Source organism: Pezoporus flaviventris, unplaced genomic scaffold (assembly GCF_033815535.1).
Source record: "Pezoporus flaviventris isolate CSIRO_AGI_PZ_B2104156 unplaced genomic scaffold, CSIRO_AGI_Pfla_v1 ptg000041l, whole genome shotgun sequence".
Classification (NCBI taxonomy): Eukaryota; Metazoa; Chordata; class Aves; order Psittaciformes; family Psittacidae; genus Pezoporus; species Pezoporus flaviventris.
In genome coordinates, this window is record NW_026892589.1 from 11809114 (window position 1) to 11837023 (window position 27910).

The following is a 27910-nucleotide window of genomic DNA, read 5'->3' on the forward strand; positions in this document are numbered from 1 at the left end:
GACTTGTCCACCACAAGAAAACTGCAGGGTGTGACAGATCTGTTTCCTCAGGAAGGACTACTGTGGAATTGCTGTGCACAAGTAAGGGAATAGCCCCAAGCCTTGTTGCGGAGTAATGTGAATACCTTTTGGTTCCCACACACAGATATGCACATCCATTTCAGCAAATTAACCACACTGCTTCTCCAACAGGCTCCCAAAAGTGAAAGCAACTATGTTTCTTTTGTAAAACCTTTCGGTCTTTCTGATAGTAAATGAGTACTGTACAGGTACTTAGAGATATACACAGATTTCTCATTTTCACTAGGTAAAGGGTTGCATGTGCTACATAAGAAATCTTCAAATTCAATACCTCTTTACAGTATTGGTCCAAAATATCATTGAACTTCATCATCATCTGCTTACTGATGGCTTCACGAGAGCGGATGTGTTTCAAGTTTAACAGTACGTCAAATGCAGCTTCTGCTGATCGAAGGGTCTTAAAAGATTCATCAATAAAGCATTTAGTCTCTTCTTCAATAACCTAAACAAGAAGGCCAAGAAATCCTATTAGAGGTTCTTCTTGCAAAACCAAGAAAGGAAGGCAAAATAAAAATACTTGTCTGTATAGTGGTCAAGCATATCATTACTATGTTTTGTCTTATAAATTACTAATAAACTGATGGCTTTCCAGTAAGCTACAGGAAATGAATGTTAATCAGTGTGTTTGCTGGGCAGGTATATAAATCACAAAAAACAATGCAATAATTTATACACTGTAGGTATTCTTAGCTGAGGGGTGAACAACTGAATGAATCCAGAAAAGAAAGTTTTACTTCTTTGTAGGACATGACTGAGAACACGTCAGGACACGAATACAGGGAGGTCATATGGAGCCCCTGCTCATGCTGCAGTGACTCTGCCAATGAACAGACGTTTCCTTCACCATTTTCTAGATGAAATGAAACTATAAACAAAACTACTTTGGAAATGGGACACTGACTTAAAAAACTGGTCAAATTCCTCACATTTTCATCTATGTATTTAGAGTCTTTTCTTTTGCAAACTTACATTCTCTTTAAATGAAAATGTTGCTAGTCTAGAAAGAACGTGTAGATAGGATGTAATGGGGGGAACCACAGTACATGATACTTACTGTAACTTCTTCTCTAAAATCTTCCATAACTGATTTCCAGCCACGTGCACTTTTGATGCTAAAAGGGTCAAAAGACAGCTCTTCAATAGGCCTAGTTAGCTCATTTACCCTCGTCAGCAGATCATCAACATGGTTTGGATTCCCTGTGGCAGCTTTCAGTTCAGGACCAAACATATTGTAAAACTCTTCAGTGACCTGTTGATTCAGAAGAGCATACCAGAAACGTTCTCTTTAATGGCGGTGGGTTTTTTGCCATTTAACACATCTTTCTGATATTATTTCCTTAAAATAAACCAAACCAGCTCAGAGAATGATCAATTCCTGCTGGGATTTACATTTTGTAAAGACTTAAATGACCCTAAACATGGCAGCTCTCCATTCATATGTTATCCTGCAACTGATGTACTGCTTCATATAGATCAAATTTTACATTGCAGTATATTTAAATGCTTATTTTATCTAAAATTATACCATTAAGCTAGCAACCCATCAAAACTGCAAATCTGTGAAACACTTGTTACAAGTCTCTATGTTGGTAACAGCAACATACACAGTAGTATCTTTCCTCAACCAGCATCTTGAGAAGAGTTGTCTCAATCATTAAGTGCAGCTTTGCTGGAATCTAAGGCACTGCTCGGGTCTTAATCACAAAAATAAAGGCTGTTAACATTTCAACAACTACAGTACAAAATCTCCTCTACAGAATAAGACAGTGATCACACAATCTCTTTATTTATTGTCTATATTACTACCTGCAAAATATCAATCAGATCTTGACAGACTGAAGCCATATAATCTGTTTTTCCAAATAAACGTTTCTGGTCAAATTCCCAGTGTGGTTCTCTTCCCGACGCTTCAATTTGGGCACGAACAGCAAAATAACATTTCCTCCATTGTTGAAGAGTGCTTTTGGCATCTGCTATTTTCTTTTTTGCAGCAGCTATATCTTCTCTATTAATCAAATCAGAGCAGTTAAGATACTATAGATAGAAAGACTATAGATAGAAAATGGTATCTCAACTGGATGAATATACCCTGGCTTAGCAGCTTCTAATTATAAAAGATCCAGGAAAAACTTGTAACTGTGAGGTCTTAATTTTCAGTGTGACTGATTTTGAAAGGAGGTATTATTTTAGGACTGATTTTGATGAAATTTATGCCACTTTTTTAATACTATAATTCTATTGGGTTTATTGACTTCTCTCTTTTCGAAACAAAGGAGGACAAGCACCTATTCCTTCAGGGCTGATTCAGTAATTTAGGAAAATTACAAAATAATTCCACTTTTGACCTTCTAATACAACTTCAGATAGTGAAAACCGCTGAGACCTATTTGATGAAAGTGTTATCCACTGCACTTTGTGTAGAACAGGCAAAGCTTTTAATAAATACCTCCTAGTTAAACAGGAATCCAGTACTTACTTAAAGAGTGTGTGTAAATCCACAGCTCTGTACACTCTTTCTGCAATTTCCCATGCAATTCGTTCCATGAGGGTAACCATCCGCTCATCCTTGTTGTAATACCGTGAGATAACCCACACCACTCTCAGGCCACTCATCAGGGAAGGAATTGTGTCCAAGACAACATTAAACCCAGCGCCATATATTAAGTTCTGTTAAATGCATTATCAATACGGTGAATAAGATGTCATGAAAATATACAAATCCATATTCAATATTTATTCTACAGATACCTGAAGTCAGAGACATTATTAAATGAACAACCTAGTCAAGGAAACACCCTGGTGCCTAAGTAACACACATGGTCAAGGATGTGCAAATTTGCATTTATTGTTCCAAATGCTTTTTAGACCCTGTCTCATTAATACTCTCTTCTCTGTAAAAGATGTCTCAAAACTAGTTTTGGCTCAACTCTTCATTTAGATGTTTGGATGATCTTCAATTAAACTTACAAATGGAGACATCAGCTGTAATCCATGACAGGTGCTAGTCAAAAAGGGAGCAGAGAAATCTTTGTTCTACCCAGTTCAGCTATGCTATCAAATACTCCCAAGGCTGTGATTTACAAACCAAGCTGCTCACAGCTCTGGGCTTCAAATATTAGATCAACTGTAACTCAAAACACGATAAGCAAGCTTTTTTTTCTATTAAATATAAAAATCTAGAGTGTATCTTTATTGCTGATAAACAGTAAAAAATAGACAAGAGGTGATCATATCACCAGAGAAACCAAACTCAGGTAACTACAGTTAAATTCCACAAAGTTTTCTTCAGGGTACATACCTTCAAATGGTGTTTAAGAGTTGCAAGAAACTTAACGTTATCTAGAGCTTCTGCATGATATTTTCTGAGATCACTTAAGACTATCTGTAAATCTCCAATATGCTCAGACTCAGCTTCCTGTAATACTTGCAACGCTTTCTGCATTTCTGGAAGCTTTGTCTGTTCAGCAAGAGCTCTTAGAGTATCATTTCTTTCACGCCAGAAGTCAACTTCTGCAAGTGGACCACTGCCCTAAAAGTAATGTGAAATAAAATACAAATTCCAAATTACCATTATGTCAGAGTGAAATCCTCTAACCAGACTTTTGTTCCTTCCTTTCAAAATGCTGTATGATGAGAAAAAACTGATATGATTCAACCCTGCAAAAAACACAGACTGAAGATCCTTGAAATCAAAAGTTTTACACATACAGGAGGGAATTGCTCATGGGAGGTATAAATGTGAGTTGGAGCTGGAGAGTCCATGCTTGCAAAAAGCTTACGCACAAGTAACTTTGTAGACATAAAATCCCTGAGTATTTGTAATGGCATTAGTCATAAGTGTTTGTAGAATCACAACCTTATGTGTGACAAGAGGGATATGATCTTTTTCCAAGCAAAAATATAGTTGTCTATTTCAAAAACTAATAATCACTGCAGCTTTTAATATTTCATGGTTCTTTAGAAGAGTGCAGATAAAAGTGCTTTTTACACACAGTTATCCTGTATGGGAAGGATCTGCCCTGAGTTACTTCATATTCTATTTATATTCTATTTCCCAGAGTCACACAGTTCCTCACTCCTTTTATTCCATTTTACATCAATTAGTAAATGGCTTCCTAACAATCAAACATAAAGATGGATGAGAAATGAGCACCAACCATTCAAAGAGATTATGGTGGGGAAATAAAGTAATGTCTCTGGAAATAAAGGAAGCTTGATGTTATAGGCAACATTACAGTGCTATAGGCAGCATTACCTGCGGAACCTTTTCCAGTTGTTCCTCCAGAGCTGCAGATATTAATTTCTTCCAGGTCACTGCACAACTTTCTAGAGATCTAACCACTTCAGGAACTGCAGCAAGGACAGTCACTTCCCTAGTCAGATTTAGAGTTGGCATCTCCAGTTTAATAGCTCTTACTGGAAGAAAAGGCACATAGATTTAACTGTCTTGGTCTGTCAGCATTGATGAAGCAACAGCACTGAAACGGTTTATGCCTTCCATTTTGTTGGTTACTTGAGGATAGATAACACACCCCCTGCTCTGCCTACTTCACAATATAGTAAATTACAGCCAATTGCTTGACAGTTAACACAGAGCAAATTAAAATATATTCCTAGAAATAGATGAAAAGCTCTCATCTTTCAAACCTTAAGGCATTTTCTAACTCTTAAGAACAAGGATTAGGGTTTTGCTGAAGATTATCAATCTTCCTATTGCTGGCCACTACACTCTCCATAATGGCATGACAGTAGCCTCTGTCAGAGAGGGGATGATAACACGTGGAAGTCTCATTCTCTCCAAATTTTTATACCCTGCTATGGCCTGAGTTCCTGCAACACTGGTAAGCAATGAAGCATATTTACCCTCTCTCCTATTCTACTCCAGACTGTCTGGAAAACCATTACTGATTTCATCCATTTCTCCCTACTGCATGCTATTCTTGAGGGCAGTAAAAATATTGCTTTTATCAGCAAAAAGAAATTTTAATCAGGTCTGGAACTTCCCCAGAAACTGCAGGTATTTGTTATTCTCTGTAAAGCCATTCCTAAGTGAACTTCTTTCTACTGTCTTGTACTCTAAAGACCAGAGTGCTGGCACAGGCAGAACACTCACCTGCAATCTGTTGTGCAGTCTGCTGCTCATCCATTTGAATCTTGTTCCTCATCTGAGTTTTATAGTGTTCCATAGCCTGGTCTTTCTTTTCTGCAAACTCAGTCTCATGTAAATTCCTTTTCTCAGAATCTGTGTTTTCACTATCTGGATGAAATGAAGTTTCCCCAGTCTGCTGCTGACCATAGGAGAGAGCTGCTGAAAACATCTATAATTCAAGCAGGTACCACAGATGAGATGGTTCATATTAAAAAACACTCTTAAATGTTTCTCATATAGGGCCAGGCAATGAAATAATGCCCGTCTCCACATTTTTACAAAAATTTGGGAACAAAATATCAAATAAGGATTAACAAAAACTCTATTTGGCATATGAGTCACTCGTTAAATGTTAGTATTTCTTATGCATAGTTCATCTGGTCTGCAGAATACTAAATAGGCAAATCACTCAGAAACACTCCATATATAAAAGCTGTAACACACTTACCTGTGGGACGACATTCTTTAGCATCAAAAGAGAATCATTGGTCAGTACACCAAACTGTATCACTTCAGGGAGAACTTCATTAGCTTCAGCCAGGTCACTGGGTTCAGTAACACTTTCTAAACAGTATACAAACAATTAGCATAAATCTATTTTGATACAGAAAGCATAGTGTCCTTACCATAGCCTCAAACCACTCATATGGCTGCTTGGTGAGCCCCCTTAAATGTTCATGCTGGAACCAGTCACTGGCACTACATTAAAGTTAACGTACTGTGAGTGTTCCTGGAGATAGGTGTGGAAATGCCTGTTTGCTTTAGTGTAGAAGCTGTTTCCTATGGGGCTGGAGCTAGATACTGAGGTCTGACTGAGACCAGAAACAGGGCTAATCCAGATGCTGGAATAACTATTGTCATTGAGTTTATGAACTACCAGAATAAAACACACTGCTGCTGTGTATCGGAATTTGAGTCAGGCACATACCATTTGTGTCCCTCAGAAAATACACAGTAGAATCTGACACAAATTCTTCAGGAATTTCATCAAGAGCCACAAAAAAACGCACTTTGCCATCCTTTTGTAGCTGAAACAGAAAAATAAAAAGGAATTCTGACTATTCCTGTTTTCTGCCACGTTTCTTAACAGTAAGAAATTGTTTGCCTGCTGTAAGCAAAAGGACAGAATCGTTAGTTTTGACTCCCTTATCTTCACATCACTGTCGAAGAAAACTACTAACATAAATGAAATTCTAAAAAAATCACTCAGGTAACAGTAAAACTCATCAGCTTTAGAAACAATGTTGACTTCCAGACCAAGAGAACTGTTTCAAACTTTAGTCCTTGAAACATAGGAAACCAAAAAGCACTTAAAGGCTTACCCCTCCATACCTTTCTGAGAATGTACGAGTACCTATTCCCCTTCCACCTGCATATCAGTCATAAACCAAACCTAGTTACAAATACCACCATGACCAGCTAATTATGTAAAAGTAAATAAGTAAAAAAGTAAAAAAATAAGTTAAAAAAAGTAAAAAAGTTTCCGTTCACAGTTCCTTACATGCTCCTCTCATGATGTCTTTATCTAGCAGTTATTTTAACTGGAACTTTTCTTTTACAAGCAGCTCTGGGAATAGCAAATGTGACACCTGAGTAATTCTCTGCTGCATTTTCTCATCAAAAGTCTGACTTTTGCTAAGTAAATTACCTTTGCAACACCTTGTCAGCCAATGTCAGAGGTTACAGTACAGGGTACTGGTTTTGAATGGAAATTCCCATTCTTTCAAAATGTTCTGTTCTGCTCTGAGCTACTCTGCACTATACCTCCAGTGCAATGTGCCCACCAGTTTCATTTGTGTCAGAAAGCCAGTACTCACAAAGGAACAGAGTGAAATGCAACACTTACTTGAGGTGCATGCTCCACACTGTCAGTTGTAGATCTTTGCTCCAGTTCAGACGCACTAGAGACAGCTGATCCACTTTCTTTGTCTCCAGATTGCAGAGATGCCTTGCCTTTCCGAGTCATCTCTAACAAAGAATAGCACGAGAGAATTGTTAAACAGATATTCCACACATATAAGATGAATCCTTCCAATTTCCTTCTCAAATTGACAGCATTTTCTTCCATCTTCAGCATCAGCTTTCAACAACCAGCCATCCAAACTTGGTGTTAATTGTACGTTTTACCACAGGACTTTTGCTGAAGAACTGAATCCAAATAAGTAAGTGACTCTACTGCATTCCACAGGTAATTGGTCTTTATTTAGAATATCCCTACCAGCATTTTCCAACCCAAATTTGATCGTTTATGACAAAATAAGTAGATTAACACATTTCAAAACCACTTTGCAAAAGGAAATGCAAATAACTATGGGGTTTGTCATGCCAGATCTATGATGTGGAAAACGCTTATAGTTGAGTCATGCCTAAGGAGTTATGGTGAAGACGCTGTAACCCAGGAACAACAGCATGAATCCCAGAGCCAGTCAAGAATTTCGAACTCCATTTTATGCTCTTGAGGTGCATGGTGTCTTCCTCCCCTTTCAGCACAGGCTTCTGGACACTGAAGAGAAGTGGAAAAGGCATAACTGCATCCCCAACTGGATCCTTTGTGTGCTGATATCATTATCAAGCAATAACTAATTCTCCCTGTCTTACTGCTTTTGAGCATTAACCTGCAGCATTGCAGCTGCCTCCATTCAGAGGTGCAGAGGAGGAAGTTGAACTGTATCATTCTTTCAGTCTACTTACACCCATGCCAGGCTTTAGCACCTAATTCCTGCAGTCCTTTTGGCACAGTATGAACAAAATGGTTTTATGGCTGTAAAATACAAGGCCATGCCTCTTTGCTTCTGCAAGTACCAGGTTTCAGAAGCTTGTAGGAGTTACACCAGGCACAGCAGAAAACTGAATCTCTCAGCCATAGAACATCTCCTTCCTACCCCTTTTCCTTTATTCTTTTCCAGTTTTTTGTGAGAGGCTTATCTGCAATACTGTGGTTAAAGTACTGGACCAACCTTAACTCTTTACAGGATCACGACTTCCAACTGCATCAGAGGAAAGAGCTTGCAACTCTCAAGCAAGAGGAATTAATGCATTCCTCCTAAAGGCAACATATCCATTCTATTTATTTAAATAAAACTAATCTCTAAAGATCTGAAATTCTAAAGCCAGTAAAAGAGGTCACAGACAACGACTGGATGGAAGATGTGTGTTTGCAAGTTGACTTAGTTCTTCCCAACCAGCCTCTTTCTTCCCACCTGTTTGGAAAGAGCCAAACTAGGATAGTGTTCTTTCAAGGGAGCATCCTGAAGCAGACACTTCAGAGAACACAAAGCCGGATGTGCTGCCTAGAACAAGAAGCTGTTTATGTTACAGATACGTCCAGATCTACTTTAGACAGCCACATCAGCTACTCCCATTCAGCCCCTGTGGCAACAGGGCCGCCAACAACTACACCTTGGCCGCTCAAAACACCTATTTCCTTCCAGCACCCCAGAGGACGCCATTTCAGCGACCGGCTCAGGAAAGGAGGTGACCTGAGCCTTCCTCCTGCAAACTGGTCTGTGTGCCCTGTACTGCAAGCACACAAAATGGGGGGAAGGCAAGATACAACCGCTCTGCAGTTTGTGTGCCCACCAGGGCACAAACAGAAAGGTCTGGAAATGGGTGGAACAGGAGATCAAGACTGGACATGGCCCAAGGGATGGAAAGCAAGGGAAAGGAGCTAGGACAGGGATAACGCCTTCATGATGGGCTGGGGCTCAGCACATAGGACAAACAGGGGCCCAAGGAGCTGGGCAGGGAAGGACAGGTACCTCACCCGCTCCCTCCTCACCGTCCCCGCCGCGCCGCTCGGCCCGCAGCAGCAGCAGCACCGCTCCTGCCTCCCTCTCCTCGTCCCTGCCCTCGGAGGTGCCCCGCTCGAAAAACCGCAGCACCGTGCGCGCCTCCTCGCCATGGCCGCGGCTCAGCAGCTCCTCGAATGGCGCCGGCTGGGTCAGCCCCAGGGCGGCGAGCGCTCGGTCCCGCACCCACTGCAGCCGCACATCGCCAGCGCTCATGGCGGCGGAGCCCTGAGGCCCGGCCGACGCCTCCCGGTGCCCACAGCAACAGGGCAGGGAGGAGCGATGCCAGAGCCCGCCCGCCTCAGGAGGCCGCCCCCGCGAGGCCGCCCGTTTACCTCAGGCTCCGTGCGCGCACGGGACGCGTTTCCTCACGGCAGCGCTGCCCGGAGCCGGGGAAACGGCAGGGTACAAAGAGCGCAGACGAGGTTTTATTCGGAATTCGCGCGAAACAAACGGCTGTTGGTACGGCACAGGTGTTAAATCGTGGAAATATCCCCCTGTTAACACTGGTACAAAATTACTCCTTTCCACGGTATAAACTTCGGTTCAACACCACCAGGTAACGCTGGAAGTACGTCCTTACATGGGGGGGGCTCATCCTTTAGACCATGCACAGAAGTTATTCCTAAGAGTAGGAATGCTGCATGGGATCCACAGAAGATATAACCTGGGATAAAAAGTCCTAGTAGGCAGTTGGATTTTTCTATTTAAGCCCACAACTGGCAGTGTTAAAAGCCTTGGTCTATGGCTTTTACCCACCAAGGTCACTGCAAGTGATGCACTGCACACAACCGGCTTTGGGGAACAGCATGTAAGAGCTTCTCTGCACAGGGAAGTAAGGGTTTTGCTTCCAGCCTCCACTTCCAATCCTGCCTTCCTCCATAAACCATTGCTGTGATGTTATTAAAGTAGTAACTGGGCAGAACTCAGAATAAAAGTCAACGTTTTCAGTTAGGGTCAGAGGGCAGTGTGTGTACAAATTTACATTCCATAATCATGTGCACACTGCATTGTTCCTTAAGTAGATGAGATGGCATCTTAAGTAAGTGAGTAGCAATGAACGTTTAATGTGATGAAGAGTATTTCAGATAACGTAAAAGTAGCCATTCAAGAAAATAAACAGCCTCAACAAAATAAAGACACGTCCACCCTGGGTTTAGGACAAGCAGTAACAACTTTTCTTTTTTTTTCCAAGAATAAAATTAATTTACAACATTAGTTTATCAAGAAAAATGTACATTTTATATCTATATACTTTACAAGATGCTCCAGCTCTGCTATGTATTCCTACGGGAGGTATGTATTACCGAAGTATTTGGCTGCATTATAAGGCAATCAGTGGAAAAACACTTTGTCCTACAAGAAACCATTCAGAGGTGAGATCCAATCACATGATTATTTGCAGACAATTCCAACCATTTCTGCTGACAGCAGCCACACTATGCCGTATCATCTTTATTAAAATGTGAAGAAATGTGCTTGAAAGAGAAAGGCGTAAACTTGTATCCTCCACCAGAGTAGAACTTGTTCTGAAATTCCACCCTGAAACGAGAAAAAAAGCCTCTGATTAATCCAAAAAGACTGGTTGTCAAGGGACAGAACTGTGCAAGGCAAGAAGCTGAACAAAACCAATCCTAATCCTGTCACTTACGCTTTCTGTGCAGCTACTTAAGCTTCCTAGCACAGTCCCAGGCAAACTTCAGCTTGCTCAGAGACCCAACCACACCAGCATGGTGCTGTAATGGTTTGTTTCTTATTTCTTCCTAACTTGTATTCTAGTTAACTGCAGTTAAGTGCTTTACAAATACACAGTATCATAAGGACAATACTCTGTAGTGCATAAAGCTCTGCTTTTTCCCATACTGCAGATTTCATGAGGTTTCAAACTAAATATTCTCTGAATCCACTCAGATGTGCAGCTCATGAATTTAAGACTAAGAAAGGATTAAAACACTTAAGGGTTGGCAGGCCCACTTTGGCAAAAGTCTTGCTGACTAATACATGCAAGTGTTCTATTGAACCGAATAAAATGGACTGAAGCCATTCTGTGATATAATCAAACTGAAATTAAAAATACCCACATTACTGATATTCTGTAGTGCAAAAAACTGCAATAGTATATATCAAATGCACTCACAGTTTGCACCAAAATGAACTCTAAATGTGGTTGAGGTTAATACACATCATAAGCCAATATAACATTTGAATTTACTGAAAATATTCCAGAGGAATGATCATATTCAACTAACAAGCTGTTTATTTAATATAATTAAATAAATACATTATAGTAGCATGAGGCTGTTCAAATTTATGTTTTTATTTTTAACAAGGCACCTAATATTTTGACACAAAAATGCCTCTTAAGCCAGTGCATGCTAAAGTGGTATAAACAGAAAATGAACTCACCAGTGAAGTCGTATAGCATGGAGAAAAGCAGAAAGCCCCTCCATGACCAGAAGAATAAAAACTGTTAGCACAGCAAAGAAGGCTAGAACAGGGACCAGCAGTAAGACACCATAGGTCGTATCCACACGGAGACCCACTCTCATCACCATTTGCCATAGAACTTCTGATAACTCTATAAAATAAAAGATTTCCTAGCTAGTGTTGATACTGGATACACACACACAGTGAGCTACTCTGACCTGAACTCTAGTTTAAACAGTACTACAGGATCTGCTGAACATGGGAACTGCAAGCACGTCATCCCCTTTTCCCCACACCCAAGTTAGTTGCCCCTCTCCTTCCCTCCCCTGAAATACTTAAAGGTGCATCAGTTTCAAAATGAGATTCACTGTTGGCAACATTTTAAACCATGACACTAAGACGCCATAAATACTTCCAAACTAGTCAATCAATGGAAAACAGGAAATGGTACTGTGACTACTGGTTCACTATTATGTGAGGAAATACTGTGCTCAGATAATGGGCCTCTTTACAACACAGAGCAATCAATGAGGAAAATCACTACATTCCAAAAAGTGTCACAATTTTAGCTTGGGGGCTTTCCCTAGATCATGATTAGTTTAAAGAGGGAGTATTTATAAATTAAGAAAAAGATCATTTTGTAGATAATTTCACTTCAACAGGCCAGCCTCCCTGCAACCAGCATTAAAAATCAAGACATGAAGAAAACCAACCACCAACCAACCAAAATAATAAAGCCCCCCACTTACGTGCATGAGCAAGACTTAATGCCCATAGTCTCAGATATGAGGCTGTATTAGAAATACATCCTAGACAGTATTCAATGGTATGAATTGCTTGATTCATAAAAATATCTGCAAAATTAAACTAAAACATAAAAATACATTTATATCCATTTAAACAACGCAGTACAACATGACAGAACAAAAACACTGCTCTGCAAATCTTAATATACATGAAACAAAATTTCCATTACGGGGTAATACACCGATTTCATATCAAGTAAAAAAAGATCAGCTATGTTTGAGATCACAACTACACAGGCAACAGTAAAAAATTACATGCTATGGTCTTTCAGTTAGTTTCCCCAGTAACTTTGTGAATAGATAAAATGAACGCAATTTATGCTTTCCACTAGGAATATGATCTAATACTTGAAAACTCTAAATAGTAAAACCAGCTATAGTTCTAATTCCCATTCTATTGAGGTCGTAAGTTTACCATGTCAATTTCTGCATCTTTAAAACCAGGATTAATCATTAGCAGTGCTACTGACAGAAAAATAACTAAAAATAATACTGTAAACTCATACTTGTTCAAGTATGAACAAGTATATTCAATACTTGTGGCTAACAAAGAGTTCCAAGACTAATAATACTGCAAATTTCAATGCTTACTTTGTATGGAACAGACACATTTTATTTGAGCAAACAATTCTTGTATTTTCTATAATAAGAAGCACGAGTTTACTACCCCAGTGAAGCAAGTCCCATACATAGTCTGCGTATTGGGAAATTGAAGCCATTTTTTGTCTTTCAATTCACATGGACTCAGTGGAATCAGTTAAGACCTTTAAAACTTTGCTCAAACTAAACAACAGCAACAGCTGTGGAATGTCACCCGTGTCTCCCAACCCCTTGGAGCAGTAATCCTCATCACAAGATGTTATTTGCAGACATAGAAAGGCTTTTGTCTGGATGAAAAGCCAAGATAATTAACAGGGAGCTGGACAGCCGTCCTCTTGCCTTAATTTTAAGAACCCATAAAACCATACAAAACCCATGATTTTTATCCCACTCTTTAAGAAAACTGGACTTAGATGCAAAGCCTATAGATACAAATAAACCACTCCTCTGTTTCTCCACTTCAGACAAGATTGTGGTTTACTGTAGCAATCTGAACAAGAAATAATGAGAAAACAGCACACACAAAACAAAGTAAATTGCATTCAGGCATTAAGGTCTTTGTAAAAGCTCAGCTGATTTTCTTGAACAGGACTCAGCATACAGGTTACCTTCTTGATTTCCCACTTCTCATTTGCTTTTAAGGACACACAAAATAGAGATTCAGTAAAAACATTACCTCCTCTCCTTCCACCTCTCTGTGCCCACTGTCTGAATGACTGCTTCCTTCTTCTACATCGTGACATCTCAACAGAGAAAGTTCTTCTTCGCTTTCTTTACGAACGAGCTTGTAGCCACTCTACAAAATGGAAACGTGTCGTGTCTCCACATGGACTGCCAGTGTTGGGTTTGAAATTTAAAGTACTTACAGGCAAAGCAAAAAGAGAGCTAAAGGACTAAAGCTGCATTGTATGTTACAGTCAGAAACTTTCCAAGTTGCGTAGAACTATATCTAGTAAGGACATCCCATGCAATCCAGCTGAATTCTACACTGAAGAAGCACGCAAGTGTCTCTCAATACTTACCCTGTACATTCTAATGCCTCGGCCTCCACTCTGCAACCAATATAAATAAAGTGGTTTGCCAAAAAGCATTACAGGAACAGAAAGAAAAGCAATAGTAAGTAAAAACCTCTGCAGAGCAACCTGTTGGAGGGAGAAAGAAAAAATGAGATTAGATCACAGATTCAGAAGTTGGAAAAGCCTTCCCATTTTCCTTTAAAGGCCTGTTTGAACATAAGAAAAATACTACTGATTTCAGTGAGCATGTGCTCCAAATTGAACATGCATATATGTATTTTACTTAATCAGACTCTTTAATTAGTGTAATCTTCAGGTCTGGGTTCTATATTAAGGCATTACTCATATTCAGTTTAGTAAGATTATTTACAGCAAATACAAAAGCACCATAATTACAAGCGCGAGACTCTGTTCTCTAGCCTCAATTTTAACTTGGGAGATTTTGTTCTAGAAACACATGTTTTCACAAATCACTACATAAAATTGTACAATCAGTTAAAGAGTATAAATATGTTGCTGAATCATAACATGCATTCGATTTCCCCTTAGGCTGATAACACTCCCCTTTCCCAGGGGACACTCAGCCTTTCATAACTGGCAAAATGTTATCTGCACAGGGGACATGGGGTCTTCAGAAGCTTGTAATAACAATGCTAACCTGTCCAGTGTAGAAGGGCTCTGTTTCATCACCAGTAAACAGGAACATGTTAATAAATTGAATAAGAATACTAGGAGCAGATGTAGAGTTCTCTGCAGAGTACGCCAACCATTTGAAGAAGATCAGAAACACAAGGTAGCCAAAGATGCACATCATGAATAAAAGTTCAGGAAGAAAAACCAAATAAATATTATACTTCTTCTCAAAATGCCTGCAATGATACATGGGGATGGGGGGAATGAAAAATGAGTTTTACAAACATGATTTCAATAAAACAGAAGAGTTCCCAGCACTTTTAAACAGCAGGACTGAAATTACAATCCAGAACCGATTTCTTCATATTCAGTGAAACTTTAATCAAGTATTTCAGTGGAAATCAAGACCTCAGAGGCATGGATCTCAATTTAGGAATAAGTGAAATAGCATCTTGTATTAGTTAATGTCTTCAGATTTTCTGGCATAACACTGACCCATCATCTTATTTATGTGAAGGATGACCTCATAAATACTATTGTGCCAGTTTTAAAGTTGTTCCAGTTTCTCTTACCAGATCAACGGTTATAATCCAAGACTTGACAAAAACGACAATGTTAATATTATCTTAACTTCTTGTACTTACAAGTGGTTAAATACCCCTAATACAACTCCAAACGTCATGTGAGTAACTCCAAAAATCACAGACATTTTCATCTTGAAAGAGTTTAAAAAACTGAGACGGTTGCTTGCCAGATTCCAAATCTGAAGAAGAGAAAACAAAACCAGCATTAAAGAACAGTGTCACAGGAGGAATAAAACTCTGTCCTTTCTCTATTGGACACCAGACTTCCACCTCAAATGGGGATCACAACTGACATTTAAGTTTTGTGAAAGCAGTTAAATCTTTGACTTGTGAAGGGAAAAGCTCTTTTTGACTGGAGAATGCAAGCAGAAATGTATTTTTTCCATAGTTAGATTTATCCTCCTCATACACATAACAAAGCCTAATTTACAAATGGCTGATCACCACAAATGGATAATTTAAACAAATAGAACTAACCGGATCAATTCCAAAGGGATAAGCTCCATTATATACACCAGAAACATTTGGATCCAGTGCTAAATAACGATTAGACTTCAGATCCTCAAGACTGCAGAGAAAGAAAAACACCATCAGACCTGACATGTTTCAACATAGCAACAACATGTACTTTCAGTCAGCACGACATTGCTCCTGCTTTGCTTGATACGACCTGCTCACCCACTGTAAGACTTTTAAGAGAATAAAAGGATTTCTAGGCACAAAGGGCCCAGCTAATAAAAATAACAGATTCTAGAAATCTCTAGAAACTCAGAGTCTGGGCTTAATTCGCACTAGCTGTCTTTGAAAGGGAAGTTTCTGGATTTTATTCCTCATTCCCCTAGAATGGAAAGTTTCATTTAAAAAGCTCACAATTTGCTTTCATATAAACTTAACTAATGCCCAAAAATAATTGGCATCTTCTTTCCCTTTCCATTTGGATGTGTTTCCACTCTAATAACACAGCACTCACGACCTGTTCACATTTTAACCAAAGTCAGTGGTTTTGAAGCACTTCCTGGTTTTGAGGCAAAATGAGATGCAAGCTGTGAACACTTAAATACCAAAGGGTCATGACACCTCACAGCGCTGAGGTTATCCCACTTCATGAAAAAGGAGGTTTAAAAATTCACATAACCTACTTTCTTCTTAACTATCAAGAAAAACTGCAGAGATTAATGATTGATGGGTAATTTCATTGTGAATTATGGATTTCTTTACTGTAAATGCTAATGCTGTTTGGTTGTTTATTCAAGAAACACAACCTAGGATAAATTTCTCCAAAACTAGCCCTGTGTTTTCTATTCCTTTCACAGTCTGATGCATACAAACCTCTCCTGGAAAATACAGGTTTTGTTTTGGAAACAGAACCATCAGCATAAAGACAAACCATAGCACAGAAGGCAGTGCACTTCTTACAAATAAAAAGAATACACAACGCAAAGCTCTGTTGCCTTCTGTTAGGATTTTTCAGTACTACTGAAGTGTGCAGCCATTCATAAGAACACCTTTGTGAGACCACAAAAAAACAAGATGCAAAACACACCTAGGATGATTTAGATACTGAATAAACCCTTGAAATACCACTTCATAAAGTAAGCTGCAAGTTCTTACTACCCATTAAAAGATCCTATCCCAGCTGCAGTTTTTAATCACTAGAAGTTATTAGCTAGCATATAACATTATTTGTTCCAGGGAAGACTGACTGTCATCTATACTAAATGATAATACCCTAGAAAATGTTCCAGATGATACGTAAATGCAGCAAGGTAGCACTGATAAATACAAGACTGACCCAGTACACTGACTGAATTAAATATTCAAATTCTAATAGTGGTTTTGCAAGAAATTGTGCTCTCTGTGGACTTCCCACTTTAAGATAATGGGCAATTTGATATTTTTTTAATAACTATTCCTATCTATCACGCAGCCCTTAGTGCACCAGAACTTGCTACCTTACTACTCGCAATATAAGGATGGTTAAAATGGGTGAGCAAAAGGATTAAACTGTTGCAGGAAGTACATTTTTGGTTTAATGGTATAGCACACAGAGGCTGCTACTCACCGCCAAACCCTCTGTTCAAACATTGCAGAAACATTCCATCCAGAACCAAATAGATTTACTGACTTTGAAAAACAGTCATTATAGATCAATCCAGTGTATACAGAAAACAGACCCATCAATAAAAGAACATAGCGGCCTTCAAATAACATTCTCATTATCTGTAAGTATTGGAAAGAAGATAAAAGGAGAGATCATCATCTGCCATGTGAACAACTGTTATCTGAACATTTCTAAAAGAAACACATTTTTGCCATAGAAAGACTTCTAAAAACTCTTGTGAACAGTCATTAAGGAATATGAAGAAGAGGCCAACCAAAATGTAACACAGAATTTTGCTTTATGTACATGAATCTGCAATTTACAATGTCAGCCACCAAATGAGTGCAATTCAGCTCCCCACATTCACAGCTTTATATGACATGATTTATACATAAAGGTTTGCATGTGTTAGAAAACAGAACAAGCAGCAAGTATATTCTGAAAGGCAATTGTGGTTAAATTGAATGCAGAGAACTGAAGTCCCCAAGCAAGCTCCCATAACAAACTGAGACTTTCCTCATTGGCACCATTACACTTTTTAATCCATGTTTTCTTCCTGGAAAGTGTTTTCACTGGAAACTAGTTTTCAAGAAGTTAAGACATTTGCAGCCATTCTTAATTAAATATAATTCTAATGAGAGATGCAGGTGTTCCTGCATTCCAACCCTGTATGATTCAAAAATTACTTAAATTTAATATATGTCGAACTACAACTCATTTTCAGAAACAAGAAAATGAAATCTGAATAATCACTTTATCCTCAACATTAGTTACTGTAATCACATGCTGTAAAACACACACATCACTGAGCAGCCCTAACAGAAGGAAAGATAAGCCCAACAGTATCTACTAATCTTTGTCTGTCTTTCACTGCAACTTGATTATTTCTGCCCTTTCAAAGAAAAGTGAAGAGTTTGCTAGGGTATCACATTAATCTTGAGCAATCAAACACAGGAAATCCTGCAACAAAGGAGAAAACCCAGCCTAATACATGTGCTATAAATAGTATTTTTCAGAAACACAGTAAGTATTCAATTGAAGTTATCTTGCTGGATGGGAAGTAAATTATTTGTAATTCCTTTTACCTCATCTTGTGATCTTTGTAATCGAGGGTGGTTTTCATACAGTATTGTCAGGAGTGCAAATATGAACATTAGCAGGCCGTGCCCAAAGTCTCCAAACATAACAGCAAACAGGAAGGGAAAAGTGATGATAGTGTAGAGAGCTGGAATGACAAAAGAACAGATTTCAGGTGTATAGCACAGCAGATGCCTGCTCTCTGAATTATGCCCAAGCAATTCAACCACTTTAACCTCTCAAACACCTCTCAGCTTTAAGTTTGAAAGACATTTCACCCCCTACTAATAGACCTTTTCTATAAATGTAACTCGGTTTAAAGCTTACTTACTGTGTATCCCTTAGTAACAAGAACTCTGCAGTGGAGCATTAGCTGGCAATTCTGAGGATGGCAATATGAGCCCAGGAAATAAGCCCCAAACAAACAGTTCTGTATTATAATGTACATTCTTATAAAGTACAGTATGACAGAGTCAACATAGCTACAAAATTACATAAGGACATTAAACTAACTGGGCTGTACAAGTTGCATTTTTTCAAGCGATAAGCTCCATGTTTCAGTAAGATCAACAGCCATTACCAAAGCTTTTTTTCCTCCTAAATAGCTTATCTCACCCAAAGTAAAATATATAAAGGAACACTATACAACTATTAGCAGTATCTCTAGTGCTAAAATAACTAATCCAAATAGAATCCCGTCTTACTTTTTGGAGACCATTTGTACTTCTGATGAGCTACTTTCCTTTTTAAAACAGCTACTCATAAGTAGTATGGTTGTCACCATTTTGCCTTTACTAGTGTCTAAGTCAGCAAGGTATTTAAACACTTAACAAGGGGAGCAGTAATGATAGCTCACAGTTCCCATTTCAGAAGGACCAACCTGGATTAACTTCCCCATAGTTTCCAACTCCATAAGCATCAACAATGTTTTGGAACCCTGAGGTGAATTTATTAGTGCGTATCAAAGTTGGAGGAGGTTGTGTTGTTGGGATGGTATTCATGAATGAAGAAACTGTAGCTCCACTCTTCCTCTAGTTATAGGCAGAAAGAAGACATTTATATAAAAACCTCAGTGGATGCTTTATCTAATCAAAATGAACACACTTCCTCTATTAGCAGTTGCACTGATCCTGTAACATCCTTAAATTAAGCCCCAAGTTTAACATTTATCTCTTTGTGCCTAAAAACTTAAGATTAATCTTTTCCTCTGATAACACTGCTTATGCAGTGTTCTAATCCTTACTTTATATGAAACCTCAGATGGGACTCATCACTCAGTATTATAAAACAAAGATTTGTTACTAAAAATTCTCTCCTATAAAACAAGACAACAGAGCTTGCACTCAACGCAAGGGAATTTGCACCTCTGACTTGACTCCAAACAGCACTGTGAGCCAGTCACACTTGGGTCCAACACAGAAGTTATTAAAGTGAAAAAATACTAAAACTGCACACCACTCCCATCCCCTATGACTTACTTTTAGCCCATTTTAAATAACTCTACAGATAAGGAAAGAAAATAAATTAGGTCAAGCCAACAGTTTTAACACCAACGAGCATTCAGCTGACTTACTGAGCCTTCCTCCAACGCATGGCGCAGACTTTGCAGATCAGCCACTGGACACCAAACCTCAGCAATTAAACATTTATTTGTGACATCAAAACTACACAGGTTGAGTACATGATATATGGCTTTCATCTTCTTCACTTGGATAATCCATGTATAGATGGATTCAGATGCCTTACACAAGACTTGGCGTAAGTAATCCTCAGTTTTATGCAGCACCTTTGTCCAAGAAAAAAACAAAAGGATTTAACTGAAAATACAACAGTGGTTTTGTGAAAGGAGCACAGAAAGAGCACCTACTATTTGTCCAGTGATAGATTACGTTTGTAAGAGAGCACACTAACCACTGCTTAAAACAGAACGCAAGGCCAAGTACCCTGAACTTCAACAGATACATGCAACACCAGACCAGGGACGTGACATAGAGTCATATGCAGATCCAAAGCCAATGTATTTTAGAACCATACTCATATATTTAATGAATATATTGTTTTCTGTGGTGCAATAAGTACAGCAAAAGGAACACTGTTATTTACTCACAATATGAAGATCCTGAATACGAACATTTAGTCCCTCAATAACTGCCCCGCGCTCCTCCATGCTGTTTGGGTAGGGGTACACATGACAGTGATAGCTACAGCAAAACAAGACTGTGTTAAATAACCAGACTAAACCAGAACAAATCACCCAGCCCCTTGCCCTAGTCAAATCTGCAACATGCCATTTAATAACCATGGAACAGATTCCACTGAGAGAGCCAGTATTTTGCCTGTGCTTAATAAGGACTGCAGCTAAAATGACTCATACATTTATTTCTACATTGCATAATGATAAAGCTAGATGCAAGGAAAGGGGCAACAAATTTAACTTAAGAAAGCCTGCCTAAAAATCAACACTAAAAATCAAGGAAGGGGAGAAACTAGAAAGAAAATAACTCTGGTATAAAGAAATTACACATATGAAGTTTTACTTCTTACCAGTCACAAATCTTCTTAACTTTCTGGCCAATCTGTTCACCCCAATAGGATACTAAAAAAACAAACCATTTTGTGGTTTCACCCTAAAAAAACCCAAAGAAGTTGTTTTGATGAGGTCTGTATTTAACCAACTCTAACATCATACAGAGCAAAATAACCAATTTGAATAATCAGAAAAAGTTGTGTAAGTAGCATTAACTTTCCACCAAGTTAGTGAAGATCAAGATATAAAATTGAAGTGTGCAAACACCTTGGTTTTTTCTATATCAAAGAAAAACAGAAACCATTTTAAGGGAAAATAGGAGATTATTTTTATCATCTCAGAACTATTAGCAACAGAAAAGTCTTTACAAATTAAAATGTTACAAATTAGGCTTGAAGCATTTAGAAGCGTCAGATTAGGCAGCCCTAACTGCTGACTCACAGAAAGCAAATTCCTGAAGTTCAGAGAGAAAACTTCATAGAAGACCAAATCTACTCGACCTTTTTTCCCTGAACTACTGAATGAACAAGTAAAACGACTATTGAAAGGTCTGTACAGACCTAGTTAATAAATATCCAAGCAGCCATCCTTGCCATGTATTTTGATCAAGGTAGCCAGCCATAAAGTCACTGCTATTCCACAGTGAAGTTCTGCACTCATCAAGCTGAACCTTGATAAATTTAATTGCTATTCCAATAGTTATGGTGGCATCAAGACCTCTAATTTTGAGGTCTGACAAGTTCTAATACTTTAAAATAGTTTTCCTTCCAAGGGCACTGGGAAATAATTCACATTCAGTGCAGGCAAGGCTGAGCACAATTCTCCCAAATCTCATGAACAGTACAAACAACATAAACTGGCAGTTGTAACGTTTACTCACTGTATCTGGATCTTCCAGACACTCATCCAACTCTGCATATGTAAGAATAGTGTAGCCTTTACAGACTCTCCACAGCATTTTTTCGAATGCTTCCACTTTTGCCATGTGAACTAAGCCAGATATGAACCTATGGAAAAAGAAAATTGAAAAAGAACCTAAAATCCACAAGAAGAATTAAAAACCCAGGAGTATATCGTCGCTCAGGATCATATAGTCACTAGTTTAACATCTGCCATCCCTAGTGAAGGAAGCATCACCTTAAACAGGAAGTAACTCGTATATAAAACAGACTCAATTTCTATTTGGAAAACGACTGTAAAACTGAGCACAGAACTAGAATTATATTTCTTTCTCTCTGTGATAGTCAGGTTCTTAAATTTTTCTGGGTAAAATACTCTCTCAACAGTGCTGTAGAGAGCAGAATCCATACATCATTTTAAAGGCAAGTAGGCAATACCATTAATCATAGAATAGTTAGGGTTGGAAAGGACCTTAAGATCATCCAGTTCCAACCGCCCTGCCATGGGCAGGGACACCTCACACTAAACCATGGCGCCCAAGGCTCTGTCCAACCTGGCCTTGAACACTGCCAGGGACGGACAACATTACATTTACAGCTGCCACTGCAAAGTGATTAAAACACCGTGTTTTTCCTAGAACAGAGTTTGAACAGCAGCAGAACTGACTTAGGTATTTTCCTTATCAAACATACTCAGTTTGATGGAAGTTTTGTGACAGTGGTTTTGGTGCTCTCCTATGTTAATCTCTTCAAATAATCCAATTTTGTTACAAAAGTACATTTGGGTCAGATTTTTACCCTGTCTAAAATGGTCTGGCTCATGTGAAATCGCAACACTCACACTACAGTTCATCTTTTAGAAAACAGCCCATTATTTCCAGCAGCTCATCAAGCAGCTTTGGAACAGCCCACACTGACAACCTGCTGTAGGCAGCCTGACCCGTACCTACCCCAGCTTTGCACCCAGTCTGTGCATGCAGTTGTAATCCACCAATGGCTCATTCTCCACAGAGGGAAATTCTTCATAATTTATATGTAACTGGGATTCATACTTGCAAAAGAAAGAAAGATTATTCATAGCTTTCAGAAAGAAAACAAACAACAACTTCCATTCATTTATTATTCTAAAGAAGAAAATAAGTAAATTATTTCAATTAAAAAAAACACCATAAAACCCTTTCCTGTGTTCAGTTCAGACAACAGAGATATTTTGAGATCTCAAGTGCACTGATCTTAGTAATGATAGTGTTGCAAAAGTTACATGGTTAATTTCTTAGCACAGCTTATGCAGCAAAATAACACAAAAACACCTTCATTTGCAATTGGCATCAGCAGTAACATTCAGATGATTCATCAGAGAAATGACAAAGCCCCTCTGCTTCGCTATATACATGAGCACATTGTAACCCAGGAGCTTGCCATCTCTAGATACTGAGCACAAGTAACAAATGAGATAGAGCATTGTAAAGCCCAGCATCAAGTCACACACTTAACTACTAACAGCAGGCAACAGAAATGCCACGACACACAATCCATGCCAAACAGGAGCAGTACCTCAGATGTTCTCCTGACAAATCGCTGTGTGACCTCCAACATGCACATGTATTCTGTCAGTTCGAGCAGGTTTTTCCTCAACTTTTCTTTGTTTTTAGTCACTTCCCTCAATTCTGTCTCCAGTTTCTGCAACTGTTCCTAAGACACGGACAAAAAATGACATAGAATCAGTTCCACTGTTTTGGAAACTGGGGGAGAATTAATTTTAAGCACATGTTAATTTGCCTCAGTGATGGGTGTTTAAGCTCCATAGGTTTTATTCCTCAGACTGCCAAAGATTGCTTTGTATTGAGTACAGTTAATCCTCCACTGGCATCTGTTAAATCTTCTGTTCTGCCCCTAATTTGTGTCTAAGCTCAGTAATGCAGACTTGGAGTTAGAACTTCAAATAGCACACAGTGGAAGACACCTATCTATTATTTTAATGGAAATGCAGCAAAACAAGAATATCAGATGAAATTATATCTGCATTTTACAAGCTTCTACTTCTAACATAATACCAGAAAAAGCACTCAGAGAAAACAGCCCCAGGTTTTGCAATGCAGCAAAACAAGCAGAGCCCTGGGTACACAAAACTCCCACACACCCTGGAAATTTTGGATGCATGAAAAGAGTCTTAGGTAAGTCCCAAAGCAACAAATGAGGCGGAAGGACTACATCTACAGACAGCAACAGTGTAATATGCCAATCCATCAAAAAGAGAGAGACAACTGCAAACCCCCTGAGTCAGCTTTGACCCTTTCACAGGAGCTTTGTGTCAGCATCAAACCCTCCCTGGCAGTCTCTGCAGTAACACTGGCAGAAAGAAAGGAAACTGGACAAAGAGGAAAGCAAATGCTCCTGTACCCCCCCCCCCCTAAACTTAAGTTGTAAGATAGAAAGCAATTAAGTTTAAAATAAAGTTCCAAGATCCAGAGCTACACTTTTGGCATCTGTTGCATGGAAAAGTTACCTGGATTTCTAGAATGTGCTTCAGCAAAGGGGCAGGAGGAGCAACATCTCCTTCAGGAAGTGGAATATCTGCTTTTTTAATTTCTTGTACTAAATAGCCTGGAGTGAAAAGGAAAACAGAATCAGAAAGGAAACTGTTTTGCCCTGTGCTTCCTAGAATGCTGCAGAGCTGATCTTCAGCTGTTCTTAATGGTGCTGATGGCACTGCAGCATCAGGCCCAAGCTATTTAATTCATTTATTTTAGCAACAACACACACTGTGCTCTTCAGAAGAGAGGGGCCAAGAATAAAACACACAGCACATCTCTGTCTTGGAAGTTTGCAGAAGTAAGCAATCTTCAGAGTCTTCTGACTGAAATTTTCCAACCACAAGTACTTTTTAAGAAGCTTTTACCATGTCATAGTGTCTCTTTGCTGCTGCAAGATAGCACTTTCTGTTAACCATCTGCAGAGACTGACATTTTGCTCATTGAACCATGTTTGGAATAAAAAGCGATCAAACAAGGCAGCTTAAGTAACCTTGACAACGAATGCAACTCCCACCGGGCATGTAGCAACTAGCTACTGGGATGGTTTGGCATGACCAGCACATGCCTCTGATGAGAGATTCTAACAAAAAGAATCCTTCAATGGTAACTTTTCCTCAGGATATACTGAAGAAATCTGCATCTTGGCTGTAACGTTCCACATCCTCTTCGCTATTCATTAACTGCCATGTGAATGCAATCATTAATAACTTTTGAGGGTGCTTGGAAGTTCAACAGTACTGCGTTACAGAATATGAAAAATGGACTTTATCTTATAGTCAAGGAAATATCCACAGTAAAGCTTCCCTTTTCCCAGTAGTTTTAAGCAGTCAATACTGAAATGGTCTCAATTATTTATTAGCAGCACTATTAGCAGCTCTTCTTCAGTACTGAGCTTAAAAATCACCCCAATCCCTATTCAGCACATGCATGTTGTGTTGCAAATCAGGTTTATAGCTCACAAACCCAAGAAACAAGGATCAGTGGGAAAACATTGGAACAGGCTGCCCAGAGCTGTGCGGTCTCCATGTTCAAAATCCCACCAGACATAGCCCTGGACAACCTGCTCCAGCTGGAGGTTCATGAGGTGATCCCAAGACATCACTTCCAACCTAAATAGCTTGAGATGACACTCAAAACTGCTGCAGCAGATCAAGACAAGCTAAGGAATATATTTTCACGTTCTGATCCAATTCAGTATTACAGACAAGTCATCTCCAGCTTTAAAAATCTACATAAAGGCTACATTTGAGTGTAGTTTATGTATTTTTTCATACACATAAAAACTTCATCAGATTCTAGAGTATGCAGATCAGGAATACTGGGAAGATTAAAAACCTGGAGCTGAAACCTTCACTGTAGTTCTACTCTAGTAACGTAAACTTTAATAATGCCAGAGATGAGAAAGGGCAGGCAGGAAAATCAAGCTCACCAAGTATTCTTTCCATTTCTTCACACTTCTTTACTTCATTCACAAATTTTCTCTGAAATACGCTTACATTTGGGTTAAGCTGAAGGAGAAGGAAAAAATACTTATTAGGTATTAAAACCCCACAGCTATTTCTGTGGCTTTGTGGAGCCAATTCTGCAGATATTCTATGTGCTCTGTGTCTACAGGGTGCTTTTCAGCTATGAAGGTATGAAAACCTAAAAAGATTAAGAAGCCTCCAAGCAGCCAGGTTGGTTTTATCAAAGCAGAATTATCAATGCCTTTGCTAGCTTTACTCAAATATGAAAGTAATGAGATCTACTGCAGACACTATTCCTAATCTTCTTCCTGCAGTTTTAAAATACCATTTAACAACTTCAAATTAACAAAAACCCTTTCTACAAGCAAATTTTATGACATATTTCCATGGAATCTATTTGAAATGTTAAGTTTTGTAAGACTCTTTCTATGCCACTCTACTCTGCTCTCATGAGACCTCACCTGGAGCATTGTGTACAGTTCTGGTGTCCTCAACCTAAAAAGGACATGGAACTGCTGGAACAAGTCCAGAGGAGGGCCACGAGGATGATCAGGGCTGGAGCACCTCCTGTATGAAGACAGGCTGAGGAAGTTGGGGCTGTTCAGCCTGGAGAAGAGAAGGCTGCGTGGAGACCTCAGAGCAGCTTCCAGTATCTGAAGGGGGCCTATAGGGATGCTGGGGAGGGACTCTTCATTAGGGACTGTAGTGACAGGACAAGGGGTAACGGGTTAAAACTGAAACAGGGGAAGTTTAGATTGGATACAAGGAAGAAATCCTTTCCTGTTAGGGTGCTGAGGCACTGGAATAGGTTGCCCAGGGAGGTTGTGAATGCTCCATCCCTGGCCATGTTCAAGGCCGGGTTGGACAGAGCCTTGGGTGAGATGGTTTAGTGTGAGGTGTCCCTGCCCATGGCAGGGGGGTTGGAACTGGATGATCTGAAGGTCCTTTCCAACCCTAACTATTCTATGGTTCTATATCACAAGCATGGATTGTCTCCAACTACTTATTCAGCTTGTAAATCAGAACCACTAATACATTATTTCTGGAATGGTACCTGGAATGGCATCAAAATGTTACACGTAACCTGCATGTAATGATTCTTACACATCCATCTCTTCCTACCTGCCATATTTACCAACTAGCTGTTAATTTAAGTTCTCCCTACTTTCCCTACAATGATTTTGCAACATATTCTAAAGATAACTTGGATGAAATTCCAAAGTCTGTCAGCAGGCAAAGATCATGTAATTATGATGAGACGATGCAGTAACAATGTTAATAACTACCCGACCCAATTTTATGTTAGTCAGGCATGTAGTTTCCGCCCAGGTGAATTGCTCTTCCAGGAACAGATATGGTTTACAAACCAGCAACCTGTGATGTTGAATTAAAACCTACAGAGAGCCAAGATATTTCTATCGAGCTGTCAGTGGGGTGGATGTATCCATTAGCTGTGCACACACACATGCAACCTAAAGTCAACTGCGGCTTCAAGTGGGCAATGGGCTCTCCCATGGGATCCTACTGCAAAAAGCCACCCAAGTTTAAGCTACTTCTGGGAGAAAGGTGGGACTCAGCATGCCCAAACAGCCTTGTCTACAGCCTCTGGGCGGCTGGGGCTCCACGTTGACTTTCCATCACCCGAATGCAGTACCAGGATTAGCCCCAACGCCTGCAAGTCAGACGGGAACGGAGCATCGGGCCATGGCAATGAGACCTTCACCCACCCAACCGCGCCTCTCGCTGCTCGGCGTCCCCCGCGCCGCTGGGCCCTTCAGGGTCCTTTTACCCCCCTCATGCACCCAGAGGGCCGCGCCGCCGGTACTCACGTCTCGGAACTCGGCCAGGCCACGCTCGCCCACCTCGCTGAGGCACTCGTAGGCCGAGCCGCTCTGCAGGAAGAGCTGCGCCAGGCACATGGGCTCCCCGCGGAACAGCGAGCCCATGGCGGGGGGCAGCGGAGCCGGGCCTCGGCTCAGCGCGGAGAGCGCCGGGACGGCGAGGAGCGGTGTGGGGCCGGAGCCCGCGGCCCGGCGGCCATGGCGGAGCGCAGCGGCCCGGCCCAGCCCGCCGCCGGCAGCGAGGACAGCTGCTTCCGGGGGGCGGGGACGCAGCCGCGGCCAACCGGCGGCGGGGCTGAGGGGGCCGGATCCCGGCCTCCTGCGCTAAAGGAGGCGGTAGGAAGGCAATAGAGGGAAAGCAGAGCTGGGACAGGAGCTCTT

At 39.9% G+C, this 27910-nt stretch overlaps 2 protein-coding genes across 4 annotated transcripts in view; both read right to left on the minus strand.

Annotated features, from left to right (window-relative positions):
- Nucleotides 1-9301, minus strand: part of DNAH10 (dynein axonemal heavy chain 10) — a 54176-nt gene extending 44875 nt beyond the window's left edge. The window contains exons 1-11 of the mRNA XM_061466229.1: nt 8994-9301; nt 7077-7198; nt 6159-6258; nt 5679-5794; nt 5195-5399; nt 4337-4497; nt 3380-3610; nt 2558-2748; nt 1888-2086; nt 1136-1330; nt 353-523 (exon numbers count right to left, since the gene is read on the minus strand). Of these exons, the coding sequence (XP_061322213.1) occupies nt 353-523; nt 1136-1330; nt 1888-2086; nt 2558-2748; nt 3380-3610; nt 4337-4497; nt 5195-5399; nt 5679-5794; nt 6159-6258; nt 7077-7198; nt 8994-9234 (1932 nt within the window). The 5' untranslated portion in view covers nt 9235-9301. The remainder of the gene's footprint in view (nt 1-352; nt 524-1135; nt 1331-1887; nt 2087-2557; nt 2749-3379; nt 3611-4336; nt 4498-5194; nt 5400-5678; nt 5795-6158; nt 6259-7076; nt 7199-8993) is intronic.
- An 872-nt stretch (nt 9302-10173) lies between these two features.
- On the minus strand, nt 10174-27656 carry ATP6V0A2 (ATPase H+ transporting V0 subunit a2). 3 transcript variants are annotated; one of them, XM_061466194.1, is made up of 20 exons: nt 27518-27656; nt 25652-25730; nt 24195-24292; nt 23243-23380; nt 22639-22739; nt 21670-21796; nt 20807-20889; nt 20370-20463; nt 19836-20048; nt 19143-19293; nt 18271-18410; nt 17147-17304; nt 15562-15652; nt 15145-15263; nt 14526-14736; nt 13874-13993; nt 13528-13647; nt 12195-12312; nt 11425-11596; nt 10174-10560 (listed from the first exon to the last, which is right to left on the minus strand). In XM_061466194.1, exons 1-20 carry the CDS (start codon nt 27632-27634, stop codon nt 10458-10460), a joined length of 2553 nt encoding a protein of 850 aa, XP_061322178.1. In that variant the 5' UTR covers nt 27635-27656; the 3' UTR covers nt 10174-10457. The 3 variants fall into 3 exon arrangements, with proteins under 3 accessions (XP_061322178.1, XP_061322179.1, XP_061322180.1); XM_061466195.1 differs by lacking the exon at nt 25652-25730 and having other exon boundaries at nt 27518-27624; XM_061466196.1 differs by lacking the exons at nt 24195-24292; nt 25652-25730; nt 27518-27656 and having other exon boundaries at nt 23218-23302.
- Nucleotides 27657-27910: the final 254 nt, after the last annotated feature.